At 37.9% G+C, this 21,156-nt stretch overlaps 1 protein-coding gene across 1 annotated transcript; it reads right to left on the minus strand.

Annotated features, from left to right (window-relative positions):
- Positions 1–502: 502 nt before the first annotated feature.
- Positions 503–2,344, minus strand: LOC116139827 (probable inactive purple acid phosphatase 28). Its single transcript, XM_031425478.1, has 4 exons — positions 2,156–2,344; positions 1,922–2,069; positions 1,280–1,683; positions 503–961 (listed from the first exon to the last, which is right to left on the minus strand). Exons 1-4 carry the CDS (start codon positions 2,342–2,344, stop codon positions 503–505), a joined length of 1,200 nt encoding a protein of 399 aa, XP_031281338.1.
- Between the last annotated feature and the right edge of the window lie 18,812 nt (positions 2,345–21,156).

The raw sequence follows: 21,156 nt of genomic DNA on the forward strand, positions 1-21,156 counted from the left end.
TGCCAAAAATGTCTCATTAATACGCTATAGGTGATGTGTCCCCCATGCAGCTTACCGCTTTTTGTTTTGCTGATTTTATAGACACGCTTCCGGAAATGGTTTTATGGTCTCTAGCGTTCAGTGACCGCTCCTATTCCAGTGTTAGTGTAAAACATTGAGTCCAATGCCTGTACATAGACTTCGTTCTCGACCAATGCTTCAACCCCCATTGGGCTCTCATTCGTTCCTATTTAGTAATCATTTTACCCACCAACACTTATAAATATTATATATAAAATATATAAAATTTAAATAAAAAATTATAAATCTAAAATTAGTTTTTTATCACAATTAAAATATTATAAACATAGGCAACAAAAAAGATCTCAAAATTTATTGGCAATTGAAAACAGAGCAGTAATTTTTCAATAACATGACTAATTTTTGCATAAACAAGCTTTAAGAGCTAAAAGAACACAGCACACGTACTCTCAACCACACCATTTATGAGAGTCAAAGTTAATCATCTTGATGGCCAAACTTCCAACAGTACTTGTTCATCAATCTTGCTCAGCTTCTCATCAGCAAGACGCTTCCAAGTCTTGATCCTCTCAACTCCCACCCATTCATTCTCACCCTTCCAAAGCTCTGCCAATATAACTCTTGCTCTCCTTGGCCATCCAGCCCTTCCATAGGCGTGGTATCCAAAACCTCCACCATAACATAACCAAATACCCTCAATATTCCCACAGAAATCATTAGTATGGTCATGTCCCACGAACACAGCCTTCACGTCTCCAATGGAAACCAATGTCTGTAGAACACCTGAATTCACTTTTGAACACGACACAGCCTGCTGAAACTGTCCTACAATCTCTTTGTCATATAGCTCTTGCATTTCTGGTACTGGGATATGGAAAAATACTATTCCTGGTGCTGGGCAAGCCCTTACCAATTCATCATTTGAATCCTGCTTTTGACCCTGTCAGTATGTAATTAACATGCAACAAGTTAATAAATCTAAATGTACCAAACTTCCTTTAAATTGGGAATTTGAAACCCATGTTGTCTATTTATATATTTTTTAAAAGGATAGATGGTGGGTCATAGACCAAATCTGATTTTTTTTTTTTTTCTTACCTTACCCTCAGAGATCAAACTCGGGTGATCAAACAAAGAAAGAGGCTGATAAACCACTAGGGTTGAGCCCTCGGGACCATGTTAATTATATAAAATAATTTTATAACAAATTAAAGTATGTTCTAATTAATTACATTGGCGTTTATTCAGTATACTATACCTGCAATTGCTCAGAAACTCCGCGAAGCCAAGAAAGTTGAGATTCTCTAATCCACCTATAAGTTGAAACTCCCTGAACAATTTCCCTATCCCAACTGTCAAGAAAGAAAAGATTGAAGACACTGTTGGTTGCCAAATGTGAACCAGGAGGACCATAAACTTTGAGATCATAGTTCCCGAAGACATCGATGTGTTGTTTCGCAGTATTAATGGAGGGATTATTTTGTGCAACTGAATAATCCATAAGAGAGATAAAATGCATAAGCTCTTGGCGATTCATTGTTGATTTTTGGTCGTGGTTTCCTAAAACAGCTCCCCATGGAAGCCCAGATTCAATAGCAGGACCAAACGCTTTTAGCAGAGATTCAGCGGCATCTGTTGTGCTTTTCCCACATGTGTTATCTTCTAGTTAATTAAATTTAATTGAACCAAGTCATTTAGATGGTAAAAACTCATTGATGCCTTCAAATTATCTGTAAAAAACTTTAATTAAAGTACGACAGAGTTAACTAACTTCTTGTTTCTGGAAATACAACTCAAAAGCAAAATCGATGTTTTTAAAAAAGCCACTTTACTAAAATCAAAACGTGACAAAAAGTCAACGAATCTGCAAACATGTATTAGACAAATAACGAATTGTTACTAGTAAAAGCAATAAAATCAGGCTTTTCAGCTTCAATCATCCTCTTAAGAAAGCGAGTGGTGTTGAGATCAGAACAGTATTCAAACTCAGTGGCCATCACGTTTCTGCAACGACTCGTCATTCCCATTCCATAATGCATATCAGCCACCTTTGTTTATAAATCCAGAAATTAATAACTAATGAAACTAAAAAGAAAATTGGAAAAATGAAAAATGTAAACTAAATTGAACTAACCTGAAGTATTTTGAAAGTGCCATCATATCGGAATCGGAGAGGAAGATCTGAGCCTGTCTTGATGTGAATTTCGTGGTAGCTTATTAATATTTTTTGTGAAATTTTCTTGTTAAGAATGTAGAGGATAACATATACCAGAGTTAAGTAGGGCAAAGATTGCCTCCATTTTGGAGTAGTTATAGATTTCATTATAAGTTTCAGGGAGATGATAAACAAATTTCAGTTTATAAGTTTTTGTTAATAATACATGCTTGCCTCTGACGTAGATGAGAGCAACCCTTTATTTTATATACATATAACAATTTTATTAGTCATTAGATGTAACATCTAAACTCTTTGTTAATCATTGTGCAAATGCATTAATATGTATAAGGGGTATTATCCACGACGGGATAAATGTTTTTGATAAAGACAAAAAAGAGAGACTATATATATGTTAATTGTGGATAGTTGATGTTAAGTTTAACTTGTATATAAGGTAAAATGGCAAAGTTATATATTTGAATTATTACTTCTTACAAATAGAAACAAATTAATATGAAAATAAAACATTGTGAAAAAAAAATTAAAAATTAAAAATTAAAAACAACAAAATTAAAACTACTATAACAAATAAAAGAACTTAAAAGGTTAAATTGAAAAAAAGGAAATTAAAATAAAATTAACAAAAAGCCAATTAGTTTTTTCTTTTTCTTTTTTAAATGAAAATTAGTGGCCATCGCGGTTGCCTTTTATTTCAATTGTTTATATTTTTAAGTTTTCAAATTTAAAATCTTAAATAAATGTATAGTTTATGCAATAAAGGATATTTAGGTCTTTTTTAGTTAAAACAACATCAATCAACCGAAAATTATCCTCCTCCCCCTCCCCACCCCACCCCCCCCCCCCCCCCCCCCCCCCCCCCCCCCCCCCCCCCCCCCCCCCCCCCCCCCCCCCCCCCACCCCCACCCCCCCCTCTTTTCTTTTGTGTGTGTTTTGAAACATGTGTTACTCTTCTGGATTTTTCAACTATAAGTATCATTTGATTAATAACTATTTGAAAGTCCCACGTGTTGCGCAGGTTGCTTATAATATTGGTTTTGACACCTCGTTCGTTTAAATAATTAGATGTTTCAATTGGTTGATATTTACTATTAAGGCAAAAACATTGTATAGGTCTATCAAATTAAAAAATTTAATTATATGTAGTTTTATTTTATGATTTTATTGTTTTGAATTGATGTCATTTCATATATTGTTTTAAATAACTTGTCATTTCTTTTAAGTGTGGTTTGACCATAATTGGAAGGGTCTACAGTTATCCAAATTCACCGTATAAAAAATCAAGTTAAAACCCTTTCTGTCTAGTTTCCAAATATTCAAACCACTCATCAATTGGATTTTTGTTGAGCAAGTTATGACCAATTTCCTGCTGATTGTTCAATGAAGAGAAACAGGAGAAACCAAGATGTGTGTGATGATAAAATGAATGGTTCGGCCGTGGGTCTACAATTATCCAAATTCAACTTATACTATATGAAATTAAAGATCTGTCTGTCTAGTTTTCAAATATTCAAACTTCTCATCAATTGGATTTTTATTGAGCAAGTTATGGTTCATTTACTACTGACTGTTCAATGGGAACCGAGAAACAAGGGAAACCAAAATGTGTGTGATGATAAAATGAATGGTTCAGCAGGGGGTCTACAATTATCAAAATTCATTGTATAATATATCAAATTAAAGTATTGTCTGTCTAGTTTCTAAATATTCAAACTCCTCCTCAATTGGATTTTTATTGAGCAAGTTATAGCCAATTGACTATTGACTATTCAGTGGAAACCGAGAAACAGGGGGAAACCGAAATATGTGTGATGATAAAATGAATGGTTCAGTGGTGGATCTACAGTTATCCAAATTTAGCGTATAATATATAAAATTAAAGTCTTGTCTGTCTAGTTTCCAAATATTGAAACCTTCCGTCAGTTTGACTGTTATTAAGCAAGTTATAACCAATTTACTACTAACTATTCAGTGGAAACCGAGAAACGGGGGAAACCAAAATATGTGTAATGATAGAATGAATGGTTTGGCAATGGGTCTACAGTTACCCAAATTCAGTATATAATATATCAAATGAAATCCCTATCTATCTAGTTTCTAGATATTCAAACCGTTTGTCAATTGGATTTTTATTAAGCAAGTTATGACCAATTTTCTAATGATTGTTCAATGGAATCCGAGAAACAGAGGAAACTGAAATATGTGTGATGATAAAATGAATGTTTCGGTAGTGGGTCTACAGTTATCCAAATTCAGTGCATAATATTTCAAATTAAAGTCTTATTTGTCTAGTTTCTAAAGATTCAAAATATTCATTAATTGGATTTTATTGAGCAAGTTATAGTTAATTTATTACTGACTATTCAATGGAAACCGAGAAACAGGAGAAACCAAAATGTGTGTGATGATAAAATGAATGGTTTGGCTATGGGTCTATAGTTATCCAAATTTAGCGTCTAATATATCAAATTAATGCCCTGTCTGTCTAGTTTCCAAATATTCAAACTGTTCATCAATTGGATTTTTACTGTACAAGTTATGGCCAATTTACTACTAATTGTTCAATAGAAACGAAGGAAACCAAAATGTGTGTAATGATAAAATGAATGGCTTAGCAATGGGTTTATGTCAAACCGGTTGTCACGGTCACAAAATTAAACCTAAATACCGTAGTTAGTGGTAAGCAGGGTCGAATCCATATAGAGCAAGACTAATGACCTAATGTATATTTGAGTTAACGAAAGAGAAATTGGCAGAATGATTGATTAAAACTAAGGAAACTAATTACTTGCAGGAAATTAAAAAGCATCAAATAAATTGCTAACTAAAACACAATATTAAAAGCGTTGTCGCTAGGGATTCGGTTTTACTCAAGACCAACTCTCACAATTCCTCTCCTCGCTCTTCAATTTCCTAATCCTACAAGGCTAGGCAAATCAATAAAATGGCTTCTGGCAAGCTAGGTATAATCTATCCTGTCTCCCCGTCGTCTTAGTTATAGATTGATTGGTTAAAGACTATCATCGACTAACCGAAAAACGCTAAACCCTTAAACACCACTAGTTGGTACAACGTTAACAAGTACAACCTATCAACCTGTATCATCCAATCAACTAATTACACAACAAATGCATTCCTAGTAGAAATGATATTAAACGCTACTACAACTTGATTGCAATCAGTACCGAAGCAATTTAAAGTTATAATCAACATTCAATAATCTCAAACCGACATTCAATTATGTGAAAAGTTATATATCAATAAACGTTCTCAATGGACATTATCAATTCAACACGTCGAACATCAGAATAATATTAAAGCATCGCAAACAAACTGAAACGAAAACAAATATAATCTGAATACAAGAAACTTAACCAAATGTCCAACATTCCGGGCTCATCCAACTAGTCAAGAGCTGATGAGGAGATCAATGGAGTCAATCTCGATCTCGCCTACACCGTAACAGACAGCCGGGAACTCAGCCGCTCATGGTGGTGATGACGGAGGCTGAAACATTAGAAACGAAGCTGATCATGGCGAAGAGGAGGTAATCGACAGTGATATGATGCGAAGAAGGGGCAAAAAAGACCAACGGATAGCCCGGAATATGAATAGTCGCACTCGCCGGAAAACGTTAATTTTCTAGCGGGTCTTTCGAAAAATGGTAGCGGAAATGGGATCCGAAGGTACCGATGGAAAGCTCTGATGATGGGGAGTTCAGATCAGGTCCTGGGGAGGTGAAAGGTCGTCGGAAATGAGCAAGATCTGGGCTGGAAGATGAAGAGGCGCGACGACGATTTGGCGGATTCCGGCAGTTTTTGCTGCGGCTGAAGCTTGCAAAGGGTAGATCCAGCCGTGGGGAAGGGAGATCAACTATTGGGGGGCTGGAACGTCGCCGAAAAATTTTGAAATCTCGGTTGGAAGATGAACAGTCGCAGCAGCGGGAAGATGAAACGTCGCAACAACGGAATCACGTCTCACGGTGGTAGGTGGAGGCTCGCCGGCGGAAGGTGAAGGGTCGCCGACCTGGAAGATGAAACGTTGCCGGCCGACGACCAAATTCTGGTGGGAGGCTAGGGTTTTTTGGGTTTAGGTTTGCGCGTCTCCTGATTTCACGACTCAACTGCAATTTTATACACATTACAACAAATATCCATTTGGTCCCTGCATATTAAAAAATGACAAAATCAACCCTTATAAATGTGACAGTTTACCCCTTAAACAACATAAATGAGACAAAATCACTCCAAATCCATAAATCACAACCTAATATCAACTCATAAGAATTCATAAATTCTTTAATTCATAAGAAAAATATTAGGAAGCGATTTTCGTGAATAAATTCATAAATTCTTTAATTGTCTCGATATACTTCAATTCAATTACACATAGCGTCTTTTTATCACCAAAATAGAGTCACTTTCATGACTCTAACACACTCCCCAACTTACTCTTTGCTCGTCCTCGAGTAAAGTTAAAAGAACTCTTTCAACATTCTCACAAAACCATACACAACCATATTCATCAACAACTAAGACATTCATCAAAAGGTAAAGTGAAGAATTTTAACCTAACATGCAAACAACACAATCCTAAATAAAGAACTGAAGTTTCTGTCAAGATTTGTCTATCTCCATTCAAGCTTCTCAAATACACATTTCATATTCATATCACAGTCTTAAAATATTATGCAAAACTTCCCAACTTATGTACATGCAATATAATGCTCATTTTCCACATAAGATTTTGACAAATTATTTCTTTTCATTCATCACTTGTTTTTTTTTTTTTTTTCCTTTTCTTAACTTCTTAAGCTTTCTAGAAAGTCCGTATAACAAGCTTTAGATCAATGACTCCCAAACCAGTTGGCTATAGGGCATTAAGTGTATAACACTCCTCGAACTTACTCACCTGAACCAACTAGGCTACAAGTCAAGGCTTTATTTCTTTTTATAAAGCTCGTGATATATGTAATGACTTCTTAAGCTTTCTAAAGGACCCATGTAACGAACTTTAGGCCAACCGCTCCCAAGCTAGATAGCTTTAGGGGATTAGGTGTAGAACACCCCTTGGGCGTACTCACTCGAGTCAACTAGGCTACAAATCAAAACCAAATCATCAAGCAACATTTAAGCAGTTTTAACACACGCAAGATAATAAATGAAACTTTGCTCCATGGGCATGTAAAGTATGTGGGAGACTTGCATAAACACTAAAACACATGACATTTACACAAAACTGTGTCTAACCACAATTATGGACAAACCTAGCACAAAACAGAACCAATAGTTCAATGTTTAAAACCATGTTGCAACAAACAATTTTCAAAAACCTCACAAAACCTTTCAACTAGCATCTTAATTGCTTCTAAAATGGTGATTATGCATGAATTCATGAAAAATTTAAAAAATAACTCACTTTAGTTCACTTTAACCACTTTTGGACTTACAAGAGTAAGATTCAACATATTTCTAACAACAACTATCATCATGCCACAAAAATATGATGCACAATCCAGTCAACACACAATCTCCACAAAAGCATCATCAACAACACTTCTCAAAAGTAAGATCAACAACATACTCCACAAAAATAAAAATCAATCAACACTCCCCAACTTAAAATGTCATTGTCCTCAATGACCCACAACTACAAACATTCTCCCTAACTTAGCATCAAATGATCTCAAATGGCAATATAATCAATAACATTAAAATCGTCTAACATATTTGCGAAACAAGAAATCTAACAATAACAGCATATAAGGTGGAGAGATTCAACCTGAGGAACAATTGTGGGGTTGTCACCAACGGAGTTCGTGGAGCATGCCTAATCGGAGCCTTGGACTAGGTAATGAGTTGTCAAACATGGCAATTCCTACAAAGACAAAAACAAAAAAAAAAAAAATAAAAGCAATAAAAACATATTTAAAAAGGTGGGTTGCCTCTCACAAGCGCTAAGTTTAAAGTCTTCAGCCAGACTAAATGTGAATAGAAAAGTTCAAGATGGTTGAAACGTTGGCGGTGCCTTACATGATCCTCGCCATTCAGCAACAAGTAGGGTATCACGAGGTCCCAAGAAGGCATATTTGAATTTAATATGCCATTTCCATGTGTACAAGTCTTTTAAGAACTTAGCATAGGCAGGTATGAGCTTAATGACCTCTAGAAGTGGAATACCAATCAGCCCTTGTCTAAACAGCTCGACCATTTCCTCCATCCTAGTGGGTTTCTCAAAGTTTGATGCATTATTCGACTCTAGGTATTAAGGACAAGGTTCTATCAGCATGTCAAATACAGGGGATGGTTCTTTCTCCCCAACTTCCTCGTTTTCATGTCTCGGCACACATAACTCTATGGTTGGTTCTCTTTCACTCCTCTTGGCTTGGTTTCCCTCTAAGCTCTCTTTCTCTCCAAACTCAGCATATAATTCCCTCTCAAGCCTAGCTTGTTCATGACACCCCATCTGGTGAGATGCACCATTGGGATTATCTACAACTTGACTCGGCAAATGACATTCCTCTCTCTTATAAACCGCTTCAGCTATTTGACCTATTTGGGTCTCTAGCTTACTAATAGATTGGGAATGAGAATGTAATATCTGATAATGCTGCTCTAAGTCATTGAACCTAGCATTCATGTCATCTTTTTGTTCTTGCATGGTCTTGAGCTTTTGAGCCGTCATTGATTCCAGTGGACTGGGCTCTAGAGTGGGCTGTTGGACGGGAGGTGGGATCCTAGGTTGGGCGGGTGGTTGGACAGAATACATGTCCCAATAATTGCCCTGTTGATTGGAAGAACTATATGGCATATTATGGGAGACATTCTGAGATTGTTCCTGGTTCCATGCAAAATGAGGATGGTTATGCCACTCACTATCAAATGTGTTCGAATATAGATCATTCCGTCTCTGGAAACCTTGTGCATCTTGCACTTGCTCCTCAAAAGTGTAGGGAGCTGGTTCCTCAAATGTGTACTCAATAGCTAAAATGTCTGAAGGCATAGAAAACACATCCTGACTTGTCCTACCGGGAGGTGGTTACCTAGAAGCTTGCCTTTGTATGGATATGAACGTGTCAAATTGATAGGCTAAAGACTCCAACTTGGAGTCTATATCATCCAAAGGAGAAAACTCATAAATGCCACCATTCCTAGCCGGTTGCCCTATGATAGGAATCCTAAAAGCTAGATGGTTGTGCATGGGATACAGATTATCATCCATCCTACGTGCTTTCTATTTTCAAATCCAAGGGTACTTAAATTTGTTGATACGACTATCTACCAAGCATTCATCACAAGTGTACCAAAGGTTCCACCAACAACTAGAACATAAAAATTAAAAGAAAAAGAGAATGAAAAAGAACTAAAAGCAAATTCAAAAACCACACATAAAGAAAAATAAAGCTAAATATGAGAACACCCTAAAAAAAAAATCCACACAATAAACAAACTAAAACTAACAGTCAAACAAAAAGAAATTATTACTAAATCAAAAACTAAATCATATGAATAAAAACAAAATATGCAAAACTAATACAAACATGCAAACTAAATGAACACGAAACATGCAAACTCACATAAACGATTAACAATAACAAAAGAACTAAAGCTAAAAAGATTAGAAAATATCACACATCGGGTCTCGCTTAAACTTTGATGCACATGACACACTGCAACGTTTCCCCAATTGCGATCTTCCTGCAAATAAAAACAAATGCAAATGAAACTGTCCTAATGAAAATAAAGAACATAGAAAAATTAGACTTTAAAGTATTTACAAACCTAAACACACAAAAGTCAAAGCACGTTGCTCCCTGGCAACGGCGCCAAATTTTTTGCTGAACTGGTCATCACGGTCACAAAATTAAACCTAAATACCGTAGTTAGCGGTAAGCAGGGTCGAATCCACAGAGAGCAAGACTAGACCTAATGTATATTTGAGTTACGAAAGAGAAATTGGCAGAATGATTGATTAAACTAAGGAATTAATTACTAGCAGGAAATTAAAAAGCATCAAATAAATTGCTAACTAAAAACTATAAAAGCGTTGTCGCTATGGATTCGGTTTTACTCAAGACCAACTCTCACAATTCCTCTCCTCGCTCTTCAATTTCCTAATCCTACAAGGCTAGGCAAATCAATAAATGGCTTCGCCGCAAGCTAGGTATAATCTATCCTGTCTCCCCCGTCGTCTAGTTACAGATCGATTGGTTAAGACTATCATCAACTAACCAAAAACGCTAAACCCTTAACACCACTAGTTGGTACAACGTTACAATACAACCTATTAACCTATTGATAATCAGGATTATACTAGTTTATTTAAGCTTTTAGGCCAGATTTTAGATACTTCTTAGTCTATTTTTGCCTGAATTGATACTTAATTCCTTACATTCGTGTTACAGTTAAAATGAAAATTTGGAGCGAATAAAGGTGGATTTGGAGTTTTTGGACTCAGAAGCACCACGAGGGCAATTCTGGATTTTCAGAATTCTTCAAGAAGCTTCGCCGCGCGAAGTTGTTCTTCGCCACAGCGAAATGAGCCAGTGACGCCCCAAATTCAGATTCTTTCTTCGCCTGGCGAAGTCTGCGTACTCTACTTTTTGTAAAACGCACAGCTTCGTGTTTAGGCTAAGTTGTATTATTTTTTGGGCGAGGTATAATTGAGACTTAGTCTACTTGTCTAGGGCGTTCGTGGAGTGATAGAGAGAGTTTTCCACATTATTTTCATATTGATTTTTGAGTGATTTTGGATTAACAAGGTTGGAAGATTCGAGGAAACCATGGATTCATCAAATTGGGGGAGATTCTTTTCCTTTTCTTTTGTATCCATTATGTTGAACATGGAGTTTTTCATTTCTTTAATTGTTATTTTGATTTAGCCATGAACTAACCTATTTTGGTTACGGTTTTGATGTAGTTCGGATTCTAATGGGTTGAAAATTGATGATTATTAATTTCATATGATTGTGCGTTGATTGTGTGATTATTCTGTTTTTATTGTTTGATGTGATAACATAATGAGATAATTTATGTTAAGCGTCTTGGGTAATCACCGTTGTATTATTGGATTCTAGATAGATTCAAGAACCGATGAAATCAATCTAGGATTCTTGTGCTTAATAAACTTAGATTTATTAACTTTCATTTTGTGGGTGCGGAAGGTTAATAGGGAAGAGTACAACACAATAGCCTGAAGGTATGTTGGATACTTTAGAGAGTTCGATTTACAATCAATGCATGAGAATTTGAATTTATTTTAATTCTTAAAGTTTAACCCTAGAGTCCGAATGAAATCAAACTCTACCCGTTTGTTTGAATTGATTTTATCCCGTTTAAATCTTGCTTTCATGTTTAAGTTTATTTTAGTAAATTTTGTTTTAATCATAGTTTTAATTGCTCCCTTTAATCCAAAAAGAATTCGATTTATTCAACTTGAGAATGGTAGAAAACTTAGTGCTTAGCAACAATCCTCGTGGGAACGATGCTCACTCATCATTATATACTGTGCGACTAGTATACTTGCTACTATTGCATGTTGTAGGAAACACGCATCACCTGTATTTTCGCGCCGTTGCCGGGATTGAGTTTTAAGTTAACATTGAGTTTTTCTATAGTTAGCTAGATTGAAGTTTTAATTTTCTTTTAAATTTTTAGTTGGTTTGTGATCTCATTCTTTCGTTAATTTTGTGCAGTTTATGTGAAGGGCAGACGTCAGCCAGTGGTTCCTGTCGATCTTGAGATTGAGAGAACCGCCAGACTACTTAACAGAGAGAGAAGAGAAAGAGAAGATTTAGTGTGTGAAACAGAAGAGATAGTTGTTGAAATGGCAGAACCGAGAATAGGATATTAAGGAATTCTCAGTTCCCACGTTAATGGCAGTGGGTCGAGTATTACTAGCCTACGGTGCAGCCAACAACTTCGAGATTAAGCCGACAATCATTCAGATGATCCACGCGTCGGTAAGGTTTAATGGAGATTTGAAGGAAGATCCGAATCACATATTGCGAATTTCTTGGAAATTTGTGACACCTTCAAGTCGAACGAGTGTCAGATGACGCCATTAGGTTGAGGTTATTCCCATTCTCATTGGGGGATAAAGCTAAGGGTGGTTAAGACTAAGTTCTTTCCTCCAGCAAAATCACAAAACTGGAAATGATATCACATCATTTCTACAAGAGGAATCCGAGTCATTGTATGAGGCTTGGGAGAGGTGCAAGGAATGATGAGGAATATCCACACTATGGGTTGCCATTTTGGCTTCAAGTCCAAACTTTCTACAATGGACTGATGAGTAACGTGCAAACCATGGTGGATGCAGCATCGAAGGAGCTTTGCAGAAGACACTAGAGGGGCTTATGATTTGCTTGAGGTTTTGGCAAGCAACAAATATCAAGGACCAAATGAGAGCAATACCAAGAAATCTGCAGGTCTTCATGAGTTGATGCTTTCACAACCATCTCAGCACAACCACGGCACTTCAGAAGCAGTTGGGAAGTATGCAAGTAACTCTATTCAAGCACCTCAACTAATTTGTGATTTTTGTGCAGGGAACCATGTGAGCGAGTGTCAAGTGGGGAACACATTTGCTTCGTTTCTCTTCATCAACGGACCAGTGAACTACTTGGCAGGAAACAGGCAACAAACAATCCTTATTCCAACACATACAATCCGGATGGAGAAATCATCCAAATCTGGCTTGGGCAATTAGAACTACAAAATTCAATGGAACCAAAGGACAGTGCCAAATAACCAACCAGGGTGAATAATCCAACCGGAGATCCAAGAGTGACAAGTTGGAGACATGTTTGGGAAATTTATGCAGGAGACCACGGGATTTATGAATGAGACGAGGACGAATTTTAGAAACAAGGGGCGTCCATTCGGAATCTTGAGGTACAGATGGCCAATTGGCCGAGAAGCTAAATAAGAGACCGCAAGGTTACTTACCAAGCAATACAGTCACTAACCCATGTGAGCAAGCAAATGCCATAATTTTAAGGAGTGGCACAGTTTTGGAAGAGGTTGAACAAGCTGGAAGAAAGAAACTGAAAAGGAGGAATCTGAAGGGGAAGTTGATGAGAAGATTGTAGTTGATGAAAACCAAGTGGTTTGGAGGAAGAGAACAAGAAGAAGGAGTAAGGCAAAAAAGAAGAGAAATTGCCATTCCCCGAGATACCTTTTGCACATCACACTCCACCCGTACCTTTTCCTCAAGACTGAAGAAAAAAAAATCAGGATAAGCAGTTTTTAAAATTTATTGAATTTTTAAAAATTGCATATTACATTCCTTTTGCAGATGCATTGCAGCAGATGCCGAGCTACGCAAAGTTCCTTAGGAAATCCTTTCGAACAAAAGGAAGTTAGAAGATGAGGAAACGGTGATGCTTACGAGGAGTGCAGTGCCATTCTCCAGAAGAAGTTACCCCCGAAGCTCAAAGATCCAGGGAGTTTTACTATTCCTTGTATCATAGGAGATATTATGTTCGATCGGGTTTATGTGATTTAGGTGCTAGTATTAATTTATGCCCTTTTCTATTTTCAGGAGATTGGGAATTAGTGAAGTGAAGCCAACGACCATGTCGTTGCAACTAGGCATAGGTCCTAAAACACTCGAGGCGATAGTGGAGGATTGTTAGTGAAGATGGACAAGATAATTTTTCTAGCTGATTTTGTGGTTCTGGATATGGAAAGGATAAGGAAATTCCTCTCATTTTGGGCCGACCATTCTTGGCCACGGGGAGAGCACTAATAGATGGCAGGAAGGGAAGTTACTGTTGAAGTTCAAGATGAAACAGTAACTTTCAATGTCTTGAGGCGATGAAGTTTCCATCCGAAACGGATTCATGGTTTAGTGTCGATGTGGTGATAAATTGGTTGTGAATCCATTGAAGAAAACACCCCACAATTACTTCTAGAAGCATGCATAGCCAAATCCAACCAGTAGAGGTAGATGATTGCGAGTAATAATGTGCTAGGTTGTTAGAAGCACTTCAACCAATTGATGAAGTCAGGATTTAGAATTTGAGGAGTTTGATTTCGAAAAAGAGAAGGAAAAGGAAAAAAAATGAAGAACCTCCAAAGCTTGAGTTAAAACCTTTACCTTCCCACCTCAAATATGTAATCTTGGGGACTCAGAAACCTTCCCAGTGATCATATTTCAGGATTGAGTAAATTGGAGGAAGAGGGTTGATTAAGGTGTTAGGGAACATAGACTAGCAATTAGATGGACGATTTCGGACATTAGAGGCATCTCGCCATCATTTTGCATGCATAAGATACTCATGGAGGTATATTAGCCTAGGGTGCAACCACAACGAAGATGGAATCCTTCGATGAAGAATTGGTGAGAAAGGAGGTGGTGAAACTCTTAGATGCGAAGATTATCTATCCTATTTCTGACAGTCTACGGGTGACCCAGTACAAGTGGTCCCGAAGAGGGAGTATCACGGTAGTAAGGAATGAGAGTAATGAATTTATACCAACTAGACGGTGACGCTGGAGAGTGTGCATTGATTACTGGAATGGAATCAGGCACAAGGAAAGACATTTTCCACTACCTTTCATTGATCAGATGTTGGAGAGGTTGGCAGACATGCCTATTACTGTTTCCTGGATGGGTATTTAGGATACAACCAGATTGCCATCACTCCTAAGGATCAAGAGAAAATGACCTTTACTTGCCCCTATGGCACCTTTGCTTACCGAAGGATGCCTTTTGGGTTGTACAATGCACCAGCAACATTCCAAGATGCATGATGTCGATCTTTGGAGACATGGTGGAACGGTTCATAGAAGTCTTCATGGATACTTCTCAGTTTTTGGTTCGTCTTTTGATAGTTGTCTAACTAATCTTTCTCTTGTTTTGCAGCGATGTAAGGAGAGAATCTGGTGCTAAATTGGAGAAGTGTCATTTCTGTTAGTAAACGGTCCCGTATACGCAGCGGAAACAAAAAAATTATATATATAATAGGATCATTTACATGAGCCAAGATCAAGGGTATAATTTTACATTTTTTATCAAATAAGAATCCGCACAAATATTAAACATGAGTTAAAAGAAACAAACGCACATTAGAGGCTCCTTCAAATTTGTCGACGAATGTTTTTGCATACCGTCCAAGTGTAGGATCGAACCGCGTAGTCCCACGAAGACAATCTCAAAAGAACCAAAGAGGGATTTGCTAGATCCTCTTTAGCTTCAAGATTAAGAAGAAAACAAATCAATTGAAATTGATTTTTGGGCAATCTCGTTTCTGCCGTGGGAGTGCATTGAGAGGGGTTGTGTGTGTGTTTTCTTTTAAAAGATAAATCAAAGATTTATTGAATAATCACACATTTTCTTTTTATAGTAAAAACAATTTGCCCTAACCCATACGAAATAGGCTTGGGCTAAAACCCAACGCCCCATGTTGCCAACCACTCCCAATTTAATATTTTTTATTTTTTTCCATCATTATCTCAATTAAAATCAATTAATATATATTTAAATATATATTAACATTTCACATAATGATAATATATTTAAATATGTGAACACACATTTAAACGTAATTTCACTTATTTAATTTTCTAAACAATTAAATAAAGGCTACAAACTCAGCAATTTAATTGCACTGTGAAATTACAAATACCCTTTCGCCTTAAAGATGAAAACGCCATCTTTCTTCTTGGATCTAAATTGTCTTCTATATGTTTGACCCATAGCTCCTTCATATCGGCAGTGTATTATCGTGATTACCACATTAATCGTCTCACTAATACACAGACCAAGATTGCCCCTAGCAGGCATCATGGCCACCCGATAGATTCGGATTCAGCAAGTAGCTACCTATCCGAATGGTTCCCGTCCAATTCGATCCTTTCATCTACGTTATCTTGCCGAGACGAAGGCGTAGAAATAGTGTCAACCTTTGGTTACTCTTGATATTATTTTTTAGTTTCTAGACCAATGACCCGTATTATAAACTGGATAGAGCAACAACTCAATCCCACTGTGGCCACAGTTTTAGTGTCATTGCCATATACTGAATTGCGCCGTGAGATAACTTTCTCCCATACCCGGGAGTGATGAATCCTCTGTCAATCCACCATAGTCTTGATACACTCCTTGATGCAGCCAATCACCACCGTATTGACATTCTGAAAAGAACTGCTTAGGCAGTTCAAACTACACCATCGGTGCACAAGGCGCTCCGTGATCTCAAGTCTAAGGATCACATGCACCACCATTAGAGGATTTGTTCCATAGACACTGGGGTTACCATCCATATGAAATCCTCTGGTGGGTCAGTCCAGTGACTTGCTGGCGGTGTAATCGCCTACATATTTCATGGTCTATGAGGGAATACTTGCTCTAAGGCATCACTCTAACAATTTCATGGTCTTGAGGGAATAGTGCTCGGTCATAGGATTTCAAAGGACGGAAAGAAGTTGATCAAGCAAAGACAGAAGTGATTGGAAGTTGCCACCACATCGAATGTCAAAGCGGTCCGAAGTTTCTTGGGCATGCTGGGTTTTACAGACGCTTCATCAAGGTTTTTTCTAAGATTTCTAAACCCTTGTGCAATTTGTTGAATAAAGATGTTGTTTTTGACTTTTGATGAATGCATGCATGTCTTTCTAACTCTGAAAAAATATTAGTATCTGCACCTTTATTGCAGTTCCCGATTGGGACTGCCATTTGAATTAATGTGTGATGCTAGTGATTTTGCTTTGGGGTAGTGTTAGGACAGCGGAAGAACAAAATGTTGCATGTATTCATATGCTAGCAAAACACCACTGATGCACAATTGAATTACACCACTACTGAAAAAGAATTGTTGGTTGTAGTTTTTGCTGTTGACAAGTTTCTGTCGTATTTGTTAGGGCAAAGGTGATCGTCTGCACAGACCATTCGCACTTAGGCACCTATTGGCAAAGCAAGAAGGGAACCTCAGCTCATAAGATGGATCCTATTGCTTCAGGAATTTGAGTTGGAAATTCCATAAAAGGGGTTAGAAAATGTGGGTGGATCATTACGGAATTGAGAGACCACTTCAGGGAAATGTGGAGAAATTCCATTAGAGAAACCTTTCCGGATGAGAAGTTGATGAGAGTGATGAGCACCATGGTATGCAGACTTTGCAAATTATTTGTCGTCAAGGGTGCTCCCAAGTGGTATGAGTTCCAACAAAAGAGAAAATTTTTCTCATATTTGAAGTACTACTTTGGGAAGAACCATTTATACAGATACTGTGCTAACCAGTGATACAGAGATGTGTCCCGAAGGAGGAGATGAAAGCATTTTACGACTTGTCACGAGAGGGAAGTTTGGCCATTTTGGAGGAACTAGGATAGCAGCCAAGTTTCTATAATCGGGGTTTTATGTCCAACCCTCTTTAGGATTCATTCCGGATCATTCAGGAGTGTGACCAGTGTCAACGGTGGTGTATATTTCAAAAAGAGATGAGATGGCCTTGAACAACATCCTGGTGTTTGAGCTTTTTGATGCGTGGGGGATTGATTTTATAGGTCCCTTTCCAAACTCTTTTGGGAATACATTACTTGGTACGGGTGGATTACGTGTTGAAGTGTGTTTAGCATTGCATTGCCGCTAATGATGCCAGGTGTGATTATGTTTGTGAGAAAGCATATTTTCTCAAAGTTTGGGGTACCACGGGCAATTATTAGTGATGGAGGTTCCCACTTTTGCAATAGGCAATTGGATGCACTGTTGGGTAAGTATGGGTGACACTCAGAGTTGCAACACCTTACTATCCAAACGAGCGGGCAGTGGAACTGTCTAATAGAGAGCTTAAGCGCATTTTAGAAAAGACAGTTAATGCATCCAGGAAGGATTGGTCACGGAAATTGGATGATGCATTGTGAGCCTACCGAACTGCATTCAAGAATCCGATTGGTATGTCCCCATTTAGAATGGTTTATGGAAAGCATGTCACTTACCGGTGGAACTCGAGCATAAAGCATACTGGGCAGTCAAGCAGCTAAATGGATTTAAGAGCGCTAGGAGGAAAGGATGCGGACTTTGAACGAACTCGATGAGTTCCGTCTCAAAGCATATGAAAATGCTCGAATTTACAAGGAAGACAAAAGGTGGCATGACAAGCATATCAAAGAAGGATTTTGAAGTGGGGCAAAAAGTGCTATTGTTCAACTCTAGACTTTGGCTATTCCCCGAAAAACTTAAGTCTAGATGGTCCGGACCATTCACGATTACAAGAATTCACTCATCTGGAGCAGTGGAAGTTACACATGAAGAAAATGGCACTTTTACTATCAATGGACAAAGATTGAAACCATACATTGATGGGTGATGAGTTGCAAGAATTCACTCATCCATCCCAATACGGCTTGCATTCCGATTGAAAAATTGAGAGAGTCGAGCTTATCGACTATAAACAAGCATTTCTTGGGAGGCAACCCAAGTGTTTTAATTTTTGTTCTTCTATTTTTATTCCGTGTGTTGAATGTTTTTGATTCTTTTTAATTTGTGTGTTTTTGGTGTGTTTCAGGTGAAGTTTTCAGCTAATGCAAGGAAGGAAATACTCCAGACTTCACTGGGTGAAGAATTATTCTTCGCCGTAGCGAAGCACATTGATTAAAATTTAATTCTGAAAAGTCCCAGACTTCGCCGCCGAGGATGTTCTTCGTCGGGCGAAGCAACCTGAAAATTTGTGATAGCTATGTATTTATCGACCCGGCAAAGAAGTGGGATGAAATTTTTTCTAAGGAAATTTCGCTGCGCGAAGATATTTTCTCGCCGCGGCGATCACCACTGTATTATTTCACCCGCGAAGTATTTTTCTTCGCCACGGCGAAATCTGGTTTAAATTCATGTTCATGAACGAACGCCGCGGCGAAGTTTGTTCTTCGTCGCGGCGAAACCTGGGTTTCCAATTAGGGTTCATAAACAAAGAACTTCGCTGCGGCGAGCCTATTTTTCTATATAAACTCGCTTTTCATTTTCCACGCTGTTTTTTCAAATATTTTTGAGAGAAAATTTTTCCAATCTCAATTCTTTGCCTCCCAAGTGCTTTCCCACCAAAGTTTTCACTCATTAACCTTCCTAAACCCCAAACAACTCATTTCACAAAAAAATTTCGAAAATTTCAAGTTCAAAAAAATTTGGGGCTTTCCATCTGGGCTGATTCTGAGGAAATTGGTGGCGAATAATCCTTCATATTGGTAAGATCTCAAGTTCCCTAAACTCATTTTCGCAAAATTTCAAGTTTTAAGTTGTAGATCTGAGAAATTTATTTTTGGTTAATTGCGAATTTGGTGAGTTTGATTTTGTTGAAGAAGGATTTATTGTGTGTGTTTGATTTTGAGGAGTGTGGGTGTTGAATTTTTGGAGTGTGTTGTATTTTTGGAGTGTGTTGTTGAATTCGGAGAAATCGTAGTTTGGGGGTCTGATTGCAGATTTTTGGAAGTGTTGTTCATTTTTCTTTTTCAGGTTTGAATTGGTTGTGTGGGGAACCTAGGCTTGAATTTTTGGGTTGTGCTGTGAATTGGACATAGGAAAGGCACCCAAAATTAAGTTGTCATAACAAGGAAAGGAAAAGGAAAGAAAGTGGATAGTCGTTTTGTGAATGAAGGCCCAGAAACTATTCAAGGGCCATCCAAAAGAGATAAGGGCTTTATTCCTGAGTGCGGATTGACCGCGAGTTAATCATTGTTGGAGTTGGGAGACGCTGGGAATTTTTCATGAGTGCTCTTGCACAATTGGCTGTAGAGCCGCTAGTAAAGGAGTTTATACCATCTCCCCGATTGTGATAAGGGTTTTGCATTTGTGAGAGGGTTTGATGTCCATTTACGCAGATGAGATCAATAAGTTTTACAACCTCCCTATTTGATCAGGATGAGTACGGAAGGTTTAGGGGGACACAGTTTGAGGATAGTATCATTCCTCCGGTCATTGCAAAATCGGATGCAACTTGGTCAGTGTCGAAGAAAAAAAAGAAGACCATTAAGGGAACTTCTTTGACACCGGTTGCTCGAGTGTGGCAATATTTTGTTAGTGCGAAGTTAATGCCGGAAACGCACTATAGCACAGTAACTTAGGAAAAAGCATTACTGCTTTATTCCATTGCCACAGGAAAGAGTATCGATGTGGGAAGAATTATCTTTAACAACATTCATCATGCCGCCAAACCAGGGCGATCAAGTTATTCTTTCCCACATCTCATCACGGCTTTGTGCATTAAAGTTGGAGCCAAGGTAGGAGATGATGAGCAACGTATTCATGCTGCCCCTATCCTCGATTCAGATTATTTTCAGAAGCATCTTGAACGGCCAGAAGCTGATCAACCAAGGGTAGGAACAAAACGGCAGAGAACCACACAAGGCCCTGTCACATCCTCCAACTCACAGCTACATAGAAGGAGATGATGCAGCAGATGATGGGTTTGATGAAACGGATGAAAAAATGTCAGGATTGTTTCTCTTATTTAATTTGTGTCATTTGCTGTTTTGTGTTTTTGTACGTTTGTGTTTATTTCTGTTATTTTGTTGTGTACCTGATGCTCACGGACGAGCATCACCTTAGTTTGGGGGTATTTGATAATCCGAGGATTATACTAGTTTATTTAAGCTTTTAGGCCGGATTTTAGGTACTTCTTAGTCTATTTTTGCCTGAATTGATACTTAATTCCTTACATTTTGTTTTTCAGGTTAAAAATGGAAATTTGGAGCGAATAAAGGTGGATTTGGAGTTTTTGGACTCAGAAGCACGCGGAGGGCAATTCTGAAATTTCAGAATTCTTCAAGAAGCATGGCCACAGCGAAGGTCCTTCTTCGCCGCGGCGAAGTCTGCGTACTCCACTTTTTGTAAAACGCACAGTTTCGTGTTTAGGCTAAGTTGTATTATTTTGGGCGAGGTATAAATTGGAGACTTAGTCTACTTGTCTAGGGCGTTCGTGGAGTGATAGAGAGAGTTTTCCACATTATTTTCATATTGAT

The sequence above is a fragment of the Pistacia vera genome, unplaced genomic scaffold (genome assembly GCF_008641045.1).
Source record: "Pistacia vera cultivar Batoury unplaced genomic scaffold, PisVer_v2 Contig36, whole genome shotgun sequence".
NCBI classification, from domain to species: Eukaryota; Viridiplantae; Streptophyta; class Magnoliopsida; order Sapindales; family Anacardiaceae; genus Pistacia; species Pistacia vera.

Excerpts from the sequence above, each read along its gene's own strand:
- LOC116139827 (XM_031425478.1), bottom strand. The coding sequence starts at position 2,344 with ATGAAATCTATAACTACTCCAAAATGGAGGCAATCTTTGCCCTACTTA. Across the intron at positions 2,070-2,155 it reads GCACTTTCAAAATACTTCAG|GTGGCTGATATGCATTATGG; the intron begins GTTAGTTCAATT and ends TTATAAACAAAG. Across the intron at positions 962-1,279 it reads GAGTTTCTGAGCAATTGCAG|GGTCAAAAGCAGGATTCAAA; the intron begins GTATAGTATACT and ends ACATACTGACAG.